Source organism: Nelumbo lutea, chromosome 6 (assembly GCF_056320005.1).
Source record: "Nelumbo lutea isolate HS-2025 chromosome 6, American lotus-T2T, whole genome shotgun sequence".
NCBI lineage: Eukaryota > Viridiplantae > Streptophyta > Magnoliopsida > Proteales > Nelumbonaceae > Nelumbo > Nelumbo lutea.
In genome coordinates, this window is record NC_142689.1 from 30,456,520 (window position 1) to 30,475,190 (window position 18,671).

At 39.7% G+C, this 18,671-nt stretch overlaps 1 protein-coding gene across 1 annotated transcript in view; it reads right to left on the reverse strand.

The window, feature by feature from the left end:
• Window positions 1-18,671, reverse strand: part of LOC148848306 (peroxisomal acyl-coenzyme A oxidase 1-like) — a 51,149-nt gene that overhangs the window by 22,107 nt on the left and 10,371 nt on the right. The window contains exons 4-9 of the mRNA XM_088952489.1: window positions 12,298-12,507; window positions 11,904-11,991; window positions 11,654-11,816; window positions 9,578-9,776; window positions 8,036-8,233; window positions 5,558-5,689 (exon numbers count right to left, since the gene is read on the reverse strand). Coding sequence (XP_088808615.1) covers window positions 5,558-5,689; window positions 8,036-8,233; window positions 9,578-9,776; window positions 11,654-11,816; window positions 11,904-11,991; window positions 12,298-12,507 — 990 coding nt within the window. The remainder of the gene's footprint in view (window positions 1-5,557; window positions 5,690-8,035; window positions 8,234-9,577; window positions 9,777-11,653; window positions 11,817-11,903; window positions 11,992-12,297; window positions 12,508-18,671) is intronic.

Consider the following 18,671-nt stretch of genomic DNA (forward strand, 5'->3'; position numbering starts at 1 on the left):
ACCTCGGCACAACAGAACCCAGTCGCCTCAATGGCATGGGCAGACTCCGAGAGTGGGCCACGAGCCACTCCTCCAGCCTAAGGGCTAAAACGTCGAGCTAATGAAAAGACCTCGGCAGCATATAAGACCTAGTTGCCTCATCGACATAGGCTAAGTGCTTGCAATGCCTAAGGCACAGGCATTTCGGTCGGGAACCCTGTGGCGGATAGCCCGCCTTGGCATGCAACAAGTTAAACCCGTAAGTGACAACCGGTGCCAGCTTGACCCGGGTGCAGACAGATCGGGCATATACCCTACTATGTCACTCACCTCGGTGTACACAAGGCTACCCCTACTAACAGTTCGAGACCACGATAGTTGAAGAACCCACACTTCAGATAATCAGCCTAGTAGCCTAACAGTCCAGAGTAAGACAACCACTTCAGCAAGTAAAAGAAAATTGCACAAGTGTTTGGAAAAGCGAATTTTTCACTATGAAGATTTCAATGCAAAGCTTTTGTTTCAAGAGAAAGAGAGAGAAGACTAAGCCTATAAATACTAAAACCAAGCTATTTCGGAGGCTCGTCGTCTTTGCCAGGCACTCCCTCGGGGGCAATAACGGGACCAGCAGCCTCTGTTTCATTATCGGCGCCTTCGTCTTCAGAATCCGGATCATCCGCCAACTGACGCACTACGTCATCAGTGATCCAGGAAGTAGTGATGGCGTTGGTATCCAGATCAGGGTAGAGGTGCCTGATCAGCCACCGGCTGAGCTTGAAGCCCTTGCGGTAAGCCTCAGTCATCACATTGTCAAACTTCGATGACTGGACATAATCAATGACAGCCTGCACTTTGGTCTCCTCGAGGGCATCCTCAAAAATCACCGTCTTCTCCTTGATGTCAGCTCGGAGGGACTCCACCACTTGCTCTAACTTTCCTTTGGCCTTTTTAAGGCCCTGCAACTCAAGCTTCAAGGCGTCCCAATCTGCCTTAAGTTTATCCCGATCCGCCCTGAGGCTGTCCTGGTCTGCCTTGAAACTGTCTATCTCCAGCCTCAGTGCCTCCTAACCGACCTTGAAACCGTTCACTTCGGCCCTCAGTCTATCCTTGTCTCGGGCCAACTCGTTCTTCTCCGCCAACAGCACCTCAATAAAGCTCTTCTAAGCTGAGGCGTCGTTTTGAAGGCGGTGGACCTGACCCCAAGCTGCCCTCAGTTCAGTATGGGCTTCACGGGATGACTTCTCAGCTTCCAGAGCCCATCTCAGGTGCTGGTCGGACTGGAAGGTCAAGGCATGCACGACGGAGTTCAGCTACAAGAAGGCAAGACCAGTCAATATATAAAAAAAAAAAAAAAAGAAGAAGAAGAAAGGAGAAGGGGAGAACCTTTCACAGGGAACTCACCACCATGGTATGAGAAACAGCCTGGGCACCGAGCTGACCAGGAGTGAGTTCAACCCATTCTGTGACCTGCTCCGGGTACACGGCCTCCTTGCTCTTCTGGAGACTACATCGGGGGTTCAGAATACTTTCACCCCCTGACTCTCCGAGCTAGACATCGTCATCTCTGCCGCATGGGCGGACTCCTCAGAAGCTTCAGCAGCAGCATCAGTAGGGCATGCCCTGGCTGCAGTCTCTGCAAGGCGTACCCCAGGAGCGGCTCCTGTGTCACCCCCAACAACGGTCTCGGCAGGCTCCGCAGTAGGCTCTGCCGCCATCTCGGGACCCTGAGGCGCCATGTCCTCCTCCAAGTCGATGACGGGGTGAGGATGGGGGAGCTCGGGCTCTGGAGCCGGGGCTTGTGAAGGTTGGGCCTCGGTGGAGGCCTGTGGAGATTCAACGCGAGCCTTCTTGGCTACGCGCTTCTTCCTCTTCATTTGACGGAAGAGTCTTTGATGTCAATCATCTCTGCCTCCATGGGACCTGCAGTGAAGCTCGACATTAGTAACCCCAAAAGTAAATATATGAACAGAAAAGCCAAAGTGAAGAAAAACCTACCCGTGCTCAAGCCGGCCTGGATGAGCTTCTCCTCAGATGTGAAGTCTTTATAATTCAACCCGAGTTGAGCCAGTAACTAGAGCACCTTCTTGGTCTTGCCGTCTAGGATGACACTAGGGTCTTGAACGGCCACCCTCCAATCAGTGGGGAAGGGCCATCTCGTGCTGCTCTGAACTACGAAGTAGTCCCGCTTCCAGGCTGGGACTTTACTCGGGAGCTTGTGCATAAGTTTGAAACCCGGGCGAGGAGACAGGTAGTAAGACCGTCTGTGCCCGGGGAGAGCGCCCGAAGCACTCTTCTTTATGGCCAAAATTGTACTAAGAATATCTAAGTCTATGGAGAGAGAACGGTCAAAGCAAAGAGAAATGGACCCCACCACATTCCGTATGGAGTTCGGGTGGAGTTGGTCCAGAGTGATGTTAAAGTGTACCAGCGCCTCAACAATCAAAGGGTGAAGAGGAAGTCGGATTCTGACTACCAATTGCTCCCTAAAGATCACGATCTCCTCAGGACCGTGCTCCCATGGAAAGTTGCCGACAGGAAGGCTATATGAGTATTCCCTAGGGAGGTTGAACCTCTGTATGAGGTCCTGAAGCCTCTCCGAAGTCATTGTTGAAGGTGGACGCCAGATGACCCGAAGTCGCATGTACATCAGACGACTGGGCGGCAGAGGAGCCGCCCTGAGCCGAGGTACCCACCTCGGGCTCGTCAATTATGCTATCTACGCTAGACGACATAACAAAGCAAAGGGGGAAGGATACTCAAAAAAGAAAGAGGAGCTCGGGGACTCACCACAGGAAACGCAAACTGGCCAGAGGAACAAACCGAGCTAGGAACCCCAGACGCGAGCTCAACTTGGACGTTGGAAACTTTGTGGTGAAGAAATGGCCAAGGGTCCCCCACTATTTATAGCCATTGTGCCCGAGCATCAACGATCACGATCAAAACGATCCAACGGCTCTCAAAAAAATCGGCTACGGGTTCCTCGAGGCGAAATCAATTTAGCGCGTTTTTTCGCGTCCGCGAAGTCCGAATCGCATGACGTCCGCGCGTAAACTAGACGCGACCCGAGTCCCTTCTAATCGAACCGAGAACTAGACCGGTCCAGTTGGACGGAACACGTGACGAAGCGGCATAAGTACCGAAGCCAAATCCACCCGACGCGATGATTTGGCCCGACCTCGTAGCACGGGTACACGTGGGTGTGACCTTGCTCAAACGTTGACTCAGCGCAACAACACATAAGCCGCAACCGCAACTTGGAGGGAAGGTCCCACCGAGTTCAGCCTGGAAACTCGGCGGGATAGACTACTCGCCGAGAGCCGCCTGGCCTGCACCGCCTCCCCGGGGCTAAGGCACCCCGAGATGCCCCCTAGCTCGGGGTCCCCTGACCTTTCCTAATACCCGAGCTCCTCCCAATGGATCTCGGGCCCCCCCTAGACAGGAACACACTGATCCGCCTATAGGCATCCCAAGGTGAAGACACCCCGGGCCAGACAGTTTGGCTTAGCTTGCCCCAGGCAGCTCACCGCTTGCGAGATAGCCTGGCACAGAGTATCTCGCGGAAGGGTAGTTCAGAAGATCGCAGGAAGACCTCCTGCCCGACAAATCTGGAGGCAGTAGCCATATCCCTCGTCAGACAGCGCCGTGCATGCCGTCTTCAAAAGGTGCCTTACACCTGACAGGCACGTACCCTACGACGACGGCCCCGCGCGTGCCACCTCAACTCGGCCAATAACGGCTACGGTAGGCTGGCAATGGCGGTTATACCTGCCTTGTCAGAGGCCAATGGACCGAATGTAACGGATTTCTGCTACAAGAAGTTTAATATCAAGGAGGACAGGTATGATCAGGATCATCATCTTCTATACTCGCGCTATCTGCACTCTTAGCCTTCGTCTTCTTGCTTCTCCTACAGAGTGCTAACTTAAGCATCGGAGTGTTCCTGCCGGGTAAACCCCTCGGGGATTCCTCTTCTTCTCCACCTCAAGTATCTTCCAGGAGCCACGTGAGTGCCAGCTAGGAGTGACCGGATCGCGCTACATCAGGAATTTTTTGAATTTGCTTTGTATTTTTGTATTTATGACACTAGGAGTATTTTGGTCATTTTACATGCTCTCTATTAGTTATGGCCATAGAGTTTTATTTATATATTCATAGCACAGTTGTGTGTAAATTCTTTTTTTTTTTTATGGATGCAAATATGTTCAGAGAGAAAAGTGCCAAGCACCCCAAAGACACGAAATAGCCTGAGATACCTTGCCTGATACATTCCTTTATACAAGCCCAGAGAATTCAGAAACCTTATTGGTAACCCCCCCAATACAATTGCTCCCTGTCCACCCCTTCCTTTGCAAGAGTCTGCCATAGTATTTGCTGTTCTTTGAATCCACTGGAATTCAGTTCTCAATTCTTGTGCAAGCTGTGTCATCTCCCTGAAAATGTGTCTATGTTTCTATAATCCCTGGTTGTAATACTTGGGCAGCTCACAGCAATTGAGAGTCTCCCTCCACCACTATATTCTTGTAGTTTAATAACTTTCCCAGCTTTAGAACTTGGTGCAGGGCCAACAATTAGAGTTTCCTTGGTCCTGATTATAGTGCTAAAACCACACCATTGTCATCCCTGTGTGTAATTGTAGTTAATGGTTAAGTAGCTTAGGAGTAATTTTCTGATGATAGTGGCAATTCTGTATTTTAAAATTTTCTTAGTTCTAGTGGGATTGGTCACCCTTATAATTCTGTATCTATGTATAAAGTGTGAAGAGTTGGAAGGATGAATAAATTATGTTTAGTTGAGTTTATAGATTATTCTATGCATGGTGAATGATTCTCATGCCCTAGAGTGATTCTAGGCACCCCGTTGAGTAATGCTAGATTTTCTCTCCATCTTCTCTATGGTTCTATCAGTGTTGCATGGACATGTATATGAGAACTAGAATCTGAGATGTACCCAGGATTACGACCCAGCAAGACTTGCGGGCATGTCTATAATCTATAAACAAGCATAAACTATTAGATGCTACAAATTTGGTCACCCTTATAACTATCCATTCTAAACCTAAACCTATTTAAAAAGTTTCATTTGAAAAAAAAAAAAAATCAAACCTATATTGACTTTTCTCAACTCAAAAATTTTTCACAGTTATCCAATACAAACCTACAATTCTTTTAGTTAAGCCCAGAGACCCATCCTAATTCCTAACCAGACTGATCTATACCTCTAGTCCTAAAATCACCCCTAAACCCTTTCCTAGCTAATTAATACCTTTGTAGACTCAACCTTAGGTCATAGTCATCCTACAGCAATTTGGCATCAGAGCTGACAATCCTACGTGGCTATATCATCTCTCCAACAAAAAGTTGAGGCAGTGCCACCATACCATCTTACATAACAAGAGAGCAGGACTGCAGGGTAATGCTACAACAGATCCAGTCTTTCAATACAATAAGTGCAAATACAACAGGGAAAAAAAAAGAGATGGGAATGTAAATATCTACTTTCCAGTATTCAAGTGTAGCTGGCTATACAGGTTTTATGTTTTTAAGCTATCAAAATAATTTTACCACTATCATCTGCTAACCTGTAAAAGCAGAACAATGTTGTCTCCTTCATATGTACAGGCAGGAACATATACAGCAAATAATTCTGGAAGCCCACTGCTACATAGATACCCATGGCCTCCACACAGTTTTCTACATTCTTCAATGCCATCCTGTAACCAAAGCAGATGAGGTTGTCAATAGAAAATAACATCTAGATCAAGAAGTTGCAGCTTGTTGACCATATTTAAATCCTCAAATGTTGCGACAGAGGATATAAAAATTGGAAAAAAAAAAAGGTCAGAGGTTCATGGGAATGTATTGGGATTTGAAATGCAAGTGCCCATGACAACAACATCACATGGCTAGGCAGAAAACAGCCAAATGACAAACAAAGAGATATGAAAGTGTGAATCATGCTTGACACCAATTAAAGCGATGTATTTAGTTGCCAAACAAGGAAAATGGAATTTAATAATAGATTTTGAATTAAGGCATCATAGCACTTCCCAAAACTTGATAGAATTAAAGACTATCCACAGAAGATATAGAATCATTAATTAATGTCAACTAAAGTAACATCATAATGATGTAAAACTGATTGGGGGTCTCAATGTTGATGTCGTTACCAAAGAATTACACACTAGTGCAGAGAAATAACTTGTATTTATATTGAGTAGGTCTATGAAAATAAAAAGAATATTAACTGAGGAACATGGCTAAAATGCTTCAAATGCTTATGTCTAAGGAAAAAATTAAATGAAGGAAAGCAGTTTCTCGCATCATTTAAACTTGGGTTCTACTTGAGTTCATTCATGGAACATGCCCTAGAAATTTGTTCAATCTAATTATAACCTAGACTTCGGGAACTTTGCATATTTTGCATGTAAAATTCCTGTCTGTTAATTTAAATATCCTATCAATCACCACATTAAGGAGGTGAGGTGCAGTTATTACTAGGCTATCAAGCCAACAGTACAAGCAAATTCCTCTGGCTGTTAAACCATAATAGGAATATCTTTTTTAAAAAAAACCATTTCTACTGAATGAAAGTGGAAACAGAAGATGAAAGTTCATTTTAATTCATCAGTGTGGCTGCTCCAAGCACAATTAAGATTTGTCAATAAAATGCTTAATATAGGGGGCATTTCTTGATGTGATGGTAAAATACACAAATTGCTTAATTATTGAAGAGTTTTGACCATAGGATCATAGTTTTCAAGGTGCCAAGGCGAGGCTGGGCATCAGGGGAGCGCCTAGGCAATGGGCTTTTTTATATAGAAAACATAGATCCTAGGGTAGTTCCCTAGGTACCATAGCCATATTTCCTTAATAATTATTCATAACTTTCATAAGAAAAGTATAGAGTTCATGTTAAAGTATAGAAAATCAACATATTCATGAGAAGAAAATTTTAAGTTCTTCCTTACTTATTGGTTCAGGTTTTAAAGTCTTTGAGGGTTCAATGCAGCACTTAGCAATTTGTATTGATTAAATCCTAACAAATAAGAAAATAATAAAAACAAATTAGTATATAAACACACAAAATGAATATTTTAGTTTAGTAGTTCCTATTCTATAATTATAATGTCAAAAAATAAAGAATAAAAAGTATTTTGCAATACATAGTACAAAACTGCTTGGATATTAGGCGAGGTGAGCCTCAAAGGGCGCCTTGTCGCCTAGGCGTCGCCTAGCGAAGAAAGCATAAATAATGCACTGGCATGAAGATTTATATGATATAGTCCACTAACTTAGCTTAAATACAAGATAACAATGGGTGCAACCGTGCAAGTTAGGTACCCAACTGGAAAAATTTACACAATTACACTGTATCAGACCTGGGCCCTGGGAAAGTCCATTCAAATTTAACAAATGCCAAGCCTGAGTCCACCCAAGTTGCAGCCTTGGGTGTTTGGAACATTATTCCCATGTTGATTGTGCTTGAGCTCCAGGACATGACAGGATGCATGACCATGCTGGGTGACTTAATGGGTGTTTGGGATGGTGGTTCCATTCCCATTTAGAGTCCATGTAAGCGCCTTCTAGGTGTTTTGACCTCATAGAACCAAAATCATGTTTAGTTGGGAAGATTTAACTTTAAACGTTTGCTCCACCCTTTACATCAGGTTATGTGCATGGGGGTGTTGGGGACATGTCTTTTTTGCATTTCCCCCAACAGGGGGGGTTGTTTCAACTTCAGTTGTCTTATATGGAACTGGAGTGTTTTAAACTAAAATAAATAATTGTGCATTGTGTTATGTACAAAAAACACCTTACTTTCCCAGTTTCCAATGATATATTGTTCAGGTAAACAGATGAACTTCTTGGCTTACCTTTCTCAATGCATTCTTTATTACGTACACAACAGGTCAGTTTCGTAAATAAACAATAAACACCCGCTTGAAGTCCTAGATGCCATAACCATTCTGAGAGAAGTGGAGAACATATCCCAGAAAAATGGGGAAGTAATAAAGAAGGAAAGTAATGTAATCATAGGAAAGCTAAGATTTACATACAGCAGTGGAAGAAGTAGTCAATGACTTCAAACCAGCAGTGCACGCATGTGCTTCAGGCAATGTCGAGAAATCATTGGCTTGCAATCTCTGGCTCACATCTGTGTACAACCACTTCAGCCATTCGCCAACAAACCTAAAAGCATATGCTGAAGCTAACAATGGAAAGAGTCTGCTTTGCTGCGTCTTGTAATCAATCACCTGGAGATCAATGGGTAGAAAACAAGAAAAGGCATTACAAACCATCACAAAAACACAAGAGCAAAAAAGAGAATAAAAATTCAATAAAAATGCAAAAAAAAAAACATAATATTAAAAAAATATATAAACTTAGATTTTAAAATAATTGTTTTAAAAAACCTATGATCTAAAATTAAAATCAAACATATAAAACATTCTTCAAGCATGTAAAACACACAATCTCTTTTTTTCCTCAATTGCATTACTTCAAGTAGCTAATGTGATGTAAAACATATTACATTCCTGATTCTACAAACTGCCTTTGTGCCACACCCCTCAAGGCAAGCTCAAAAAAGTCCATGTTAGGTTCTTAAGTTCTTAGTTCTCACACAAAAAATAATAATTTTATAATTTTAATTGCTTTAAAAGAAGATATTTTATTAGGATGAACGAATGAACACCATTAGCAAATAGGGGGGTTCTCGGAGGCGTAAGGCACAACAGGCGCATGCCTAGGCACACCAGGCATGTGCCTTTTGAAAGGGCTGCGTCTAGGACCTATGTGCCCCACCTACTGGAACCACCCTCAACTGGGTTAGGAGATCAGAAAATGGGTTAGCTGGTTATATGGCTAAACAGGGAGTGCATAGAGATCAATTGTTTTGGGCTCAGTTGTAACTGCTGTTATTGAATTTATGGTGTCTGGATGCCTATCCAGAAAACTTGTAATCTTTTTTTCCTTAATCAATGAGATAATCACTTATCAAAAAATAAAAATAAAAAAAAAGATGGAGCTTTTCTGGAGGAACACCAGTGAAACCATAGGACTGAGAAATATTTGATTATAAGCCATAACTTATCTTCATCAGAGTCATCAAAGATAACAAAAAACTTTGACTATGTATCTATCATTGTTTACTCATGGATGAGATATTTTAGGATTTCTCCCTAGATGACCACTAAGGTGAGTGTGCAACCTATGGACTGGAATCCCACACCTGATGCCTCAATCGATACAATAGAAATCCTCAATGGAAAGAATGTGGTGGATCCAAAGGTTGCAATCAATCATCACAGCTATCGTTAAATAGCCAGTGGTCCAGGAAAAATCATGTAATGGATCATTAGGGTCATCAGTGTGTTCAGTTTTTTGGATCAGGTGAAGGTCAGGATCAGTATCTTGTTAATTGGACACCAACAAAAGGATACATTACACCTAAATATGGGTTTTCCATCCAAGGCAATCACTAATAGAAACAGAGTAGAAGTTATAAGACTCCATGCCACCTATATATGGGTTAAGCCCTTACTTTATAAGCAAAAGCTGAAGTTTCATTACGATTTCAACATTGCTTCCTGGATTACCTGGGTCTCAGGCCCACCATCCTGTGAACCAAATTGTCTTCGGACAGCACTATACCTTGTTGCAATACAAACTGCTCGTGACAAAGCACAGGAAGCATCAGATACAATAGTTTGACGTACATAAACCATAGTCCCATAAACTAGCTGCCTTGGAACATCAGATTGCACATATTTCCCTTCCCTTGTAACCTGAGAAACCCTGAAACAGTTGAGAAAAACTTCAGCATGCTTTTTTTTTTCCTTAATCAGTAAAAAGTCAAAGCTTTATTAAGTATTATGTTAAAGAAAGATATACAAAACAGAAATGTGTCAAACACCCCCATTTGGGCTAGCACCTGCTACCCTCCTTTTTGAATTTTACTTTTTACAAGTTCACTACCTTGGGGAATCAAAGTCTAATTGAAATGATTTCAGATTATTCCTTGTTTTTCCAAGGCATCAACCATACTGTTGGCTGATCCCAGTGCCCAGTTGTAATTTGTTCTCAATTCCATATCCAACTGTTTTGCCTCTCTCATGGCATGTCTTTATTTTCAATTATTTGCAAATTGGAGAGGAACAACGAAATTTTATCAATTAATTGCAAACTGTACAAAGTATAAGGTGGGAGAGGGTAATAGGGTGTGGTTCTGTGAAGACAAGTGGTTTGGGGTTGGGAAGTTGTGTGGATTATGTCCAAGATCATATCCATTAAATGATTAGAACATTGCAGCTAAGGGACTCTTTTGAAATCAGAAATAATCAGATTGCTTGGCACCCATTTTTCAGGAAACCATTGCTAGAGAAAGATTGAGGAATGGATTGATCTGTTTGAATGTTTAGAAGGAACACAAGTAATGCTATCGTCAGAAGATGCTACATGGTGGAAAGAATCTACTAATGGTGTTTTTATGGTGAAGACTTTTTATGCTTCCATGATTAGAACTCTTATTAAGTAGCCTGCAGTATCAGATAGCAAGAAGGCAAAAACTTTCTAGAGATCAATTCCATTTGGCAATCAATTGGGGTATATGGAAAGAAAGAAACAGGAGTTTTAGAAGGAAAGAGCAGAGATAATAAGAACTGTTGCTCATATTGGTTCATTCGTTATGAAATGGCTGCAAACATCCTGAATTTAAAGACCTATTTCATTCATCTTTTGGGACTTATCTATGATCAGAATTAGAATTAGATTATGAAATGATAGCATAAATATGTAATCGATGTTTGTATTTTAATCAAGATGAGAATGTGATGGCTGAGTTTTTTTTTCTTTTTTTTTATCAGTAACAATGAAAAATTTATTAAAGAAACAGAAGAAAATGTAATTGTACTATTTCAATTTTCGTTTTAAAAAAACTGCATTTACTTTATAATTAAAAAGCATATCATGCTTCCAAGAGAGTACTATCATTTTTAAGTCAGCCCACAATTACAAAAAGTCTCCTTCTACCACTAAATTCCTGTAAGTTAGGGAATTGGCTAATCTTATCCCTGGTAGGATTACCACCACTCATTGAATCATCATGGGTCTCCATCAAAATTTCTGAAAACTACTGTTCTTGAATTTCCTAGACACCCCAAACCACAATCCACAACCATCAAAGTTTAATTTGATGACGTTAGAAGCAGGAAACCATGACGTGTAATCGTGTATGAGAAACTTCAGCACAGATAGTGTCCTATATATCAACTCCAGGGTTATTCAACTCAAACATAACATATTAGATGGCCACCTCAACAGTGCCCTTGTCCATGTGAGCTGCAGCATAGCCCCCAGTCCCAGCATTTAAGTTTTCCTCTATGGATGGGCAATAATTAATAACTTATTCTATCAGTATCAGCAATTAATAATTAAATGTTATCAAATAAAAATGGGAGAGGAAAATAGCTCTCCAATTGTCATAAGGAGCCCAAACAAGCAGATCACTTTGGACTTAAAAGCCATGCCAATGCAATAGTATGATTTCAACAGTTCGTTTAAACAATAAATGCAATTCTTTTATATTGTCTATTAAGGAAAATGTTTAATTATAGATAGATACACACATAATATATCCAAAGCAACACACAGAGAAGGGAAGAAAGAGAACAAACCGCATCAACATTTGGTTCCTTGGGATGCGCACATGATCAAACCGCAGAACACCATTATCCATAGTGTTGTATGCTCCATTTCCAAATTTCACTCCAATATCACCAACAGTAATGCCCGGAAGAGGTGAGTGGTCATCCAAGCTCCTTAGCTGAACTATAAAACCTGTACAGAAGAAGATTTTAAATAAATAATTCAACCAGAAGAAAACACTTTACATATGGTGCTCTCTCACTGAGTCTTGAAAGTTACCATGCACCCCATGATCTTGACCATCTGTTATGAGGCGAGCATACACAACAGCATGTGTAGAAATTTTACCCAGTCCACCGGGCCACCACTGTTGACAAAATTCATTAAAATAATTTGTAAAAGTTTTAAGGATAAATAGAAAGTTAATCTTTAAAAATAACTGTTATAACAAAAAGTGGCATCAATAAGAGGATCTAAAATAGCTATCTTTTAGAATGTAAAAAACACGCAGTGCTGATATGGCAGTATGCGTGGAACATTATAGGCAAGAAAGTAGTGCACAGCTATATCATCCATGGGTCATCCTTATTTTCTTAGATTTGGGTAACTTAGACTTTTTTAAACCCACAATTTCTTGAAAATTAAATACAGATTCTCATTAAGAGTTGGTTACCTTGCTTGAAGTTAGGGTAGGACTGTGGATAACAAACTCATCAGTATTAGGATCAAATGTTGCAGTAGTTTCAAGTCCTTGAACATTGGAGCCATGACCAAGTTCAGTTTGTGCATAACATCCAATTATTTGCATCTTGTATGCTAATGGTAACCATTTCTGTTGCTGCTCCTCGGTGCCTTGCCCTTTTATGGCAGGTACAAACATGCCCTACAGAGAAAATCAGCAAATCAATAATACTGGAAAAAGAAAATTAAGTGTTTCTTTTGGAGATAAATACAGGGAAAAGTAAAATTAAGCATCAATATCAAGCTCATATTTTAACCCCAAATGTGTAACAGAAGTTAGAAAATATGGAATACTGCAATACATGGAAGGAAATTAAATCCAAACACTACAAAAGCACTAAAATGCTGGCAGAGGATTTTTTTTGTTGGAAATGTGGTACCTTAAGGCACAACTCTACCAGAAACCAAGTCTATTATTTGCAGCTTCCCATTGGAAACCCCTGGAAACCGGAGAAACCCAGAGACAAAGAGACTAGTGGAAGAGGTGATACGGAATCTTCCAGAACCCCACAGACAGCAAGACAGATTCCTCAATTCCCACATGTGAGTCAACCACATGCAAGCGAAATTCTGTTCAACTGTCACGTGTCAAGAACATCACATATGGATACCGAATAACGATCTCTTAGCCTTCACCCAGATACCAAATGCTGAATTCTCAGCATTCGGCCATATGCACCTTTCGTTTCAAGTATATACCATAGATTTTTTTTTATCAATAAGTATATACTATAGATAAGAAGAGAAGTTTGATCCTTTCATCATCCACTGGGAACAACACAGTTTTGGCCATGCAGAATACAACAAGAAGTTGGTCACTGACAAATTTGATCTTAACCACAGGCTTAGGAGTGGAAATAGGGAAAGCACCTCATTCTAAATAGAAATGTGGTTAACAAATGTGATTTGAATAATATAAATCTAGATCTATCCAACAGATATTTGAAGCCAGTAATTTTGCTCTTTTTTATTGGTAATTGTCCACTTTATTAATTAGCCATAAAAAGGAACAGTTACTAGCTGCAGTGAAAATTGCACTTCGGACTTCTACATAACCTCTTCTTAGTACTTAATACCAACTATTCATCTCATGACTCCAGAAAGTACACCCATAATCAATCCTAGTCTTTAGTTTCAATTCAAATGCTCACTATAAAAATTCCATCATCATCAATCCAACTGTATGGGATCAGCTACATTAATCCTATTTGCCATTCCATTCTGTTTAGTGTCATATCCATCAATAAATCATGAGCACTTAAATCATTTCTTGCTACTTCAATCCATGTCCTTTTTAGTCTTCCACTAGCCCTTCTAGCCCCCTCCAACTTGCAACAGACCATTTCTTCAAGGTTGTTACTCTATGTTGTTAGGGGCCTTTTGGTCTTTATTTGGCCTATTATTCTTCTCCTTATGCATAAATGGGTATAATTGTAATTTTACACCGCTTAAAATATTAGTAAGTCCTTCAGCCGACAGGTTAGAGAGGACTACACTATATCTGTTATTTCTCTCTTCTTTCTATTTATTTTTCTCATTTATTAGAAGTTACAAATCAAGCTACAAAAATATCATATATCACAACAATGTACTATTAAAATGTCTGAATCCAACCTCTTTGTTACTAATTACAAGATATATTCAGGGTACAGCATCATAATTCCATCATATGGTTTCTAGGGTTGACTTTCAGACATTTTCATTTTATCAATCAAGATTTTTTTTTCGTTTATAAATTTCTATATTATATATTCATATTATCCACAATACATCATTAACCTGTTCTGTATCATATCATGTTATCCTCCCAGCAAATTTATATTCATGAACTTCCAACATTTCAGTAATAAAAAGTTTTTATTATTATCTATCAAAGCAATGGACTTCTAAATTATCTAGAGTCTGAAAACCTAATTCCTAACCCCTATTCCAATATACAACCCAAAATAATGCCTACAGAAGCATACTTCCATCAAAACATTGAACTGATTTGATTGAGTGTTTGCTTTCTCACAGAAATTTAACTTGTTTTTTTTATAAGTAATTTTATTGTTATTAGAAAAGCAATATATACAACAATATAAACATCCCAAGGAGAGTGAGATCCACCTCATCCAATTAAAAAGAAAAAAAAAAAACAGAAAAAGCATTACAACTGAAGTCTTCATAGTTATCAAGGTGACACCTAGGTAACAAGGTGCCCTTGGAGGCTCGCCTCACCTAGTCGCCAAGCAGTTTTGTATATTGTCTTATAAAATACTTTTATGTTGCTATTTTTTTGAGATTATAACTATAAAATGAACATTATTAAACATTTATAAACTAACTCCTTTTTATTATTTTCTTATTTGTTAAGGTTTAATCAACACAAACATTGCGAACTGCTGTTGAACCCTCAAAGACTTCAAAATCTGAAGCAGTAAGTAAGGGAAGAACTTAAAATTTTGTCTAATCAACACAATTTTTCTTCCACGTCTTCTTCTTCTTCTTCTTCCACCTTTTCTTTTCTTCTTTTCCTAAAACAAAAATAGGGGTTCAGCCCCTATATTTTTTGAATTTTCTTTTCTTCTTTTTCTTCTCATAAATATGTTGATTTTCTAGATTTAAACATGAAGTTTATAATTTTCTTACGACAATTATGGATAGTTGTTAAGGAAGGATGGTTATGGAACCTAGGGAACTACCGTAGGGTATGTGCTTTTTACTTAAAAAATCCATTGCCTAGGCAATGCCTAGGCGCCCCCTGTTGCCTAGCCTTGCCTTGGCACCTTGAAAACTATGCTCCCGATGGACCCAGATTACCAAGGTCACTGCCATCAAAGTTTAGCTTGATGAAGTCTTCAGATGGAGGTGACCAAGGAACACATATCATCCTCTTTCTTGAAGAATTCCTTGCCACCTTACCCCAGTTTCTCCATGTGTCATCAAAGGAAAGGTGTGAAAAGATGTCCATTGTTATAGTTCAATATATCATCCTAGTCATAGCACAATCCTTCACAATTTCCTCACTCCTTTCCTTCTCAAGAAAAAATCCCGCATTCTGTTCTTCCAAAATGGATCATATTTCATAACACCACTACCCTTGTGCACCTCCACAAAACTCTCGCAGAAATTTAACTTTCACATGTTTTGATCCTTTGGGAGCTGAAATAAGCCAAGGTTTAGGGAGTTGCATATGAGAGAGATAGAGTTTCCTGATGGGCTTCTTTTGTCAACAGTTTTCTTTGTTTGCACAAAGAAGCAACTCTTAGACTTAAATCAGCATTCTCATACTTGTCAGACTGAGAAATTACCACTGCACAAAGCAATGACCCCCTTAGTAAATGTAGAAAAATGATGAATAAGGAAAAAAAAAAAAGAGTAAATGCAGAACAGCACAAAAAATAAGGTACCCTCATTGACCCCCATTTATGGATCTTATCCATGTTTCATGAGATTAAAAGCCTCCTTTGCATGTAATCTGGGTTACCCTTATTAGCTAGCATTCATATGATACAAGTAGCAAGACCAATAGATTATGGTCTGAAGTCTGTCTTTTAGCATTTTAAACTTGTATATTTAATTATTCTACCTTTTTCTGCCGACTAAAGAAAAAGACAAATGCCAAGATAAGGGCTTCTTCACAACCCTCTCTCTCAAGCTTTTATTTACTATCAGATGATGGTGGTAATTTCCTCAAAGGAGAGGTGTGAAAAGATGTCCATGTTATAGTTCAATGTATCACCCTAGTCATAGCACAATCCTTCACAATTTCCTCACTCCTTTCCTTCTCAAGAAAAAATCCCGCATTCTGTTCTTCCAAAATGGATCATATTTCATAACACCACTACCCTTGTGCACCTCCACAAAACTCTCGCAGAAATTTAACTTTCACATGTTTTGATCCTTTGGGAGCTGAAATAAGCCAAGGTTTAGGGAGTTGCATATGAGAGAGATAGAGTTTCCTGATGGGCTTCTTTTGTCAACAGTTTTCTTTGTTTGCACAAAGAAGCAACTCTTAGACTTAAATCTGCATTCTCATACTTGTCAGACTGAGAAATTACCACTGCACAAAGCAATGACCCCTTAGTAAATGTAGAAAAATGATGAATAAGGAAAAAAAAAGAGTAAATGCAGAACAGCACAAAAAATAAGGTACCCTCATTGACCCCCATTTATGGATCTTATCCATGTTTCATGAGATTAAAAGCCTCCTTTGCATGTAATCTGGGTTACCCTTATTAGCTAGCATCCATATGATACAAGTAGCAAGACCAATAGATTATGGTCTGAAGTCTGTCTTTTAGCATTTTAAACTTGTATATTTAATTATTCTACCTTTTTTCTGCCGACTAAAGAAAAAGACAAATGCCAAGATAAGGGCTTCTTCACAACCCTCTCTCTCAAGCTTTTATTTACTATCAGATGATGGTGGTAATTTCCTCAAAGGAGAGGTGTGAAAAGATGTCCATGTTATAGTTCAATGTATCACCCTAGTCATAGCACAATCCTTCACAATTTCCTCACTCCTTTCCTTCTCAAGAAAAAATCCCGCATTCTGTTCTTCCAAAATGGATCATATTTCATAACACCACTACCCTTGTGCACCTCCACAAAACTCTCGCAGAAATTTAACTTTCACATGTTTTGATCCTTTGGGAGCTGAAATAAGCCAAGGTTTAGGGAGTTGCATATGAGAGAGATAGAGTTTCCTGATGGGCTTCTTTTGTCAACAGTTTTCTTTGTTTGCACAAAGAAGCAACTCTTAGACTTAAATCTGCATTCTCATACTTGTCAGACTGAGAAATTACCACTGCACAAAGCAATGACCCCTTAGTAAATGTAGAAAAATGATGAATAAGGAAAAAAAAAGAGTAAATGCAGAACAGCACAAAAAATAAGGTACCCTCATTGACCCCCATTTATGGATCTTATCCATGTTTCATGAGATTAAAAGCCTCCTTTGCATGTAATCTGGGTTACCCTTATTAGCTAGCATCCATATGATACAAGTAGCAAGACCAATAGATTATGGTCTGAAGTCTGTCTTTTAGCATTTTAAACTTGTATATTTAATTATTCTACCTTTTTTCTGCCGACTAAAGAAAAAGACAAATGCCAAGATAAGGGCTTCTTCACAACCCTCTCTCTCAAGCTTTTATTTACTATCAGATGATGGTGGTAATTTCCTCAAAGGAGAGGTGTGAAAAGATGTCCATGTTATAGTTCAATGTATCACCCTAGTCATAGCACAATCCTTCACAATTTCCTCACTCCTTTCCTTCTCAAGAAAAAATCCCGCATTCTGTTCTTCCAAAATGGATCATATTTCATAACACCACTACCCTTGTGCACCTCCACAAAACTCTCGCAGAAATTTAACTTTCACATGTTTTGATCCTTTGGGAGCTGAAATAAGCCAAGGTTTAGGGAGTTGCATATGAGAGAGATAGAGTTTCCTGATGGGCTTCTTTTGTCAACAGTTTTCTTTGTTTGCACAAAGAAGCAACTCTTAGACTTAAATCTGCATTCTCATACTTGTCAGACTGAGAAATTACCACTGCACAAAGCAATGACCCCTTAGTAAATGTAGAAAAATGATGAATAAGGAAAAAAAAAGAGTAAATGCAGAACAGCACAAAAAATAAGGTACCCTCATTGACCCCCATTTATGGATCTTATCCATGTTTCATGAGATTAAAAGCCTCCTTTGCATGTAATCTGGGTTACCCTTATTAGCTAGCATCCATATGATACAAGTAGCAAGACCAATAGATTATGGTCTGAAGTCTGTCTTTTAGCATTTTAAACTTGTATATTTAATTATTCTACCTTTTTTCTGCCGACTAAAGAAAAAGACAAATGCCAAGATAAGGGCTTCTTCACAACCCTCTCTCTCAAGCTTTTATTTACTATCAGATGATGGTGGTAATTTCCTCAAAGGAGAGGTGTGAAAAGATGTCCATGTTATAGTTCAATGTATCACCCTAGTCATAGCACAATCCTTCACAATTTCCTCACTCCTTTCCTTCTCAAGAAAAAATCCCGCATTCTGTTCTTCCAAAATGGATCATATTTCATAACACCACTACCCTTGTGCACCTCCACAAAACTCTCGCAGAAATTTAACTTTCACATGTTTTGATCCTTTGGGAGCTGAAATAAGCCAAGGTTTAGGGAGTTGCATATGAGAGAGATAGAGTTTCCTGATGGGCTTCTTTTGTCAACAGTTCTCTTTGTTTGCACAAAGAAGCAACTCTTAGACTTAAATCTGCATTCTCATACTTGTCAGACTGAGAAATTACCACTGCACAAAGCAATGACCCC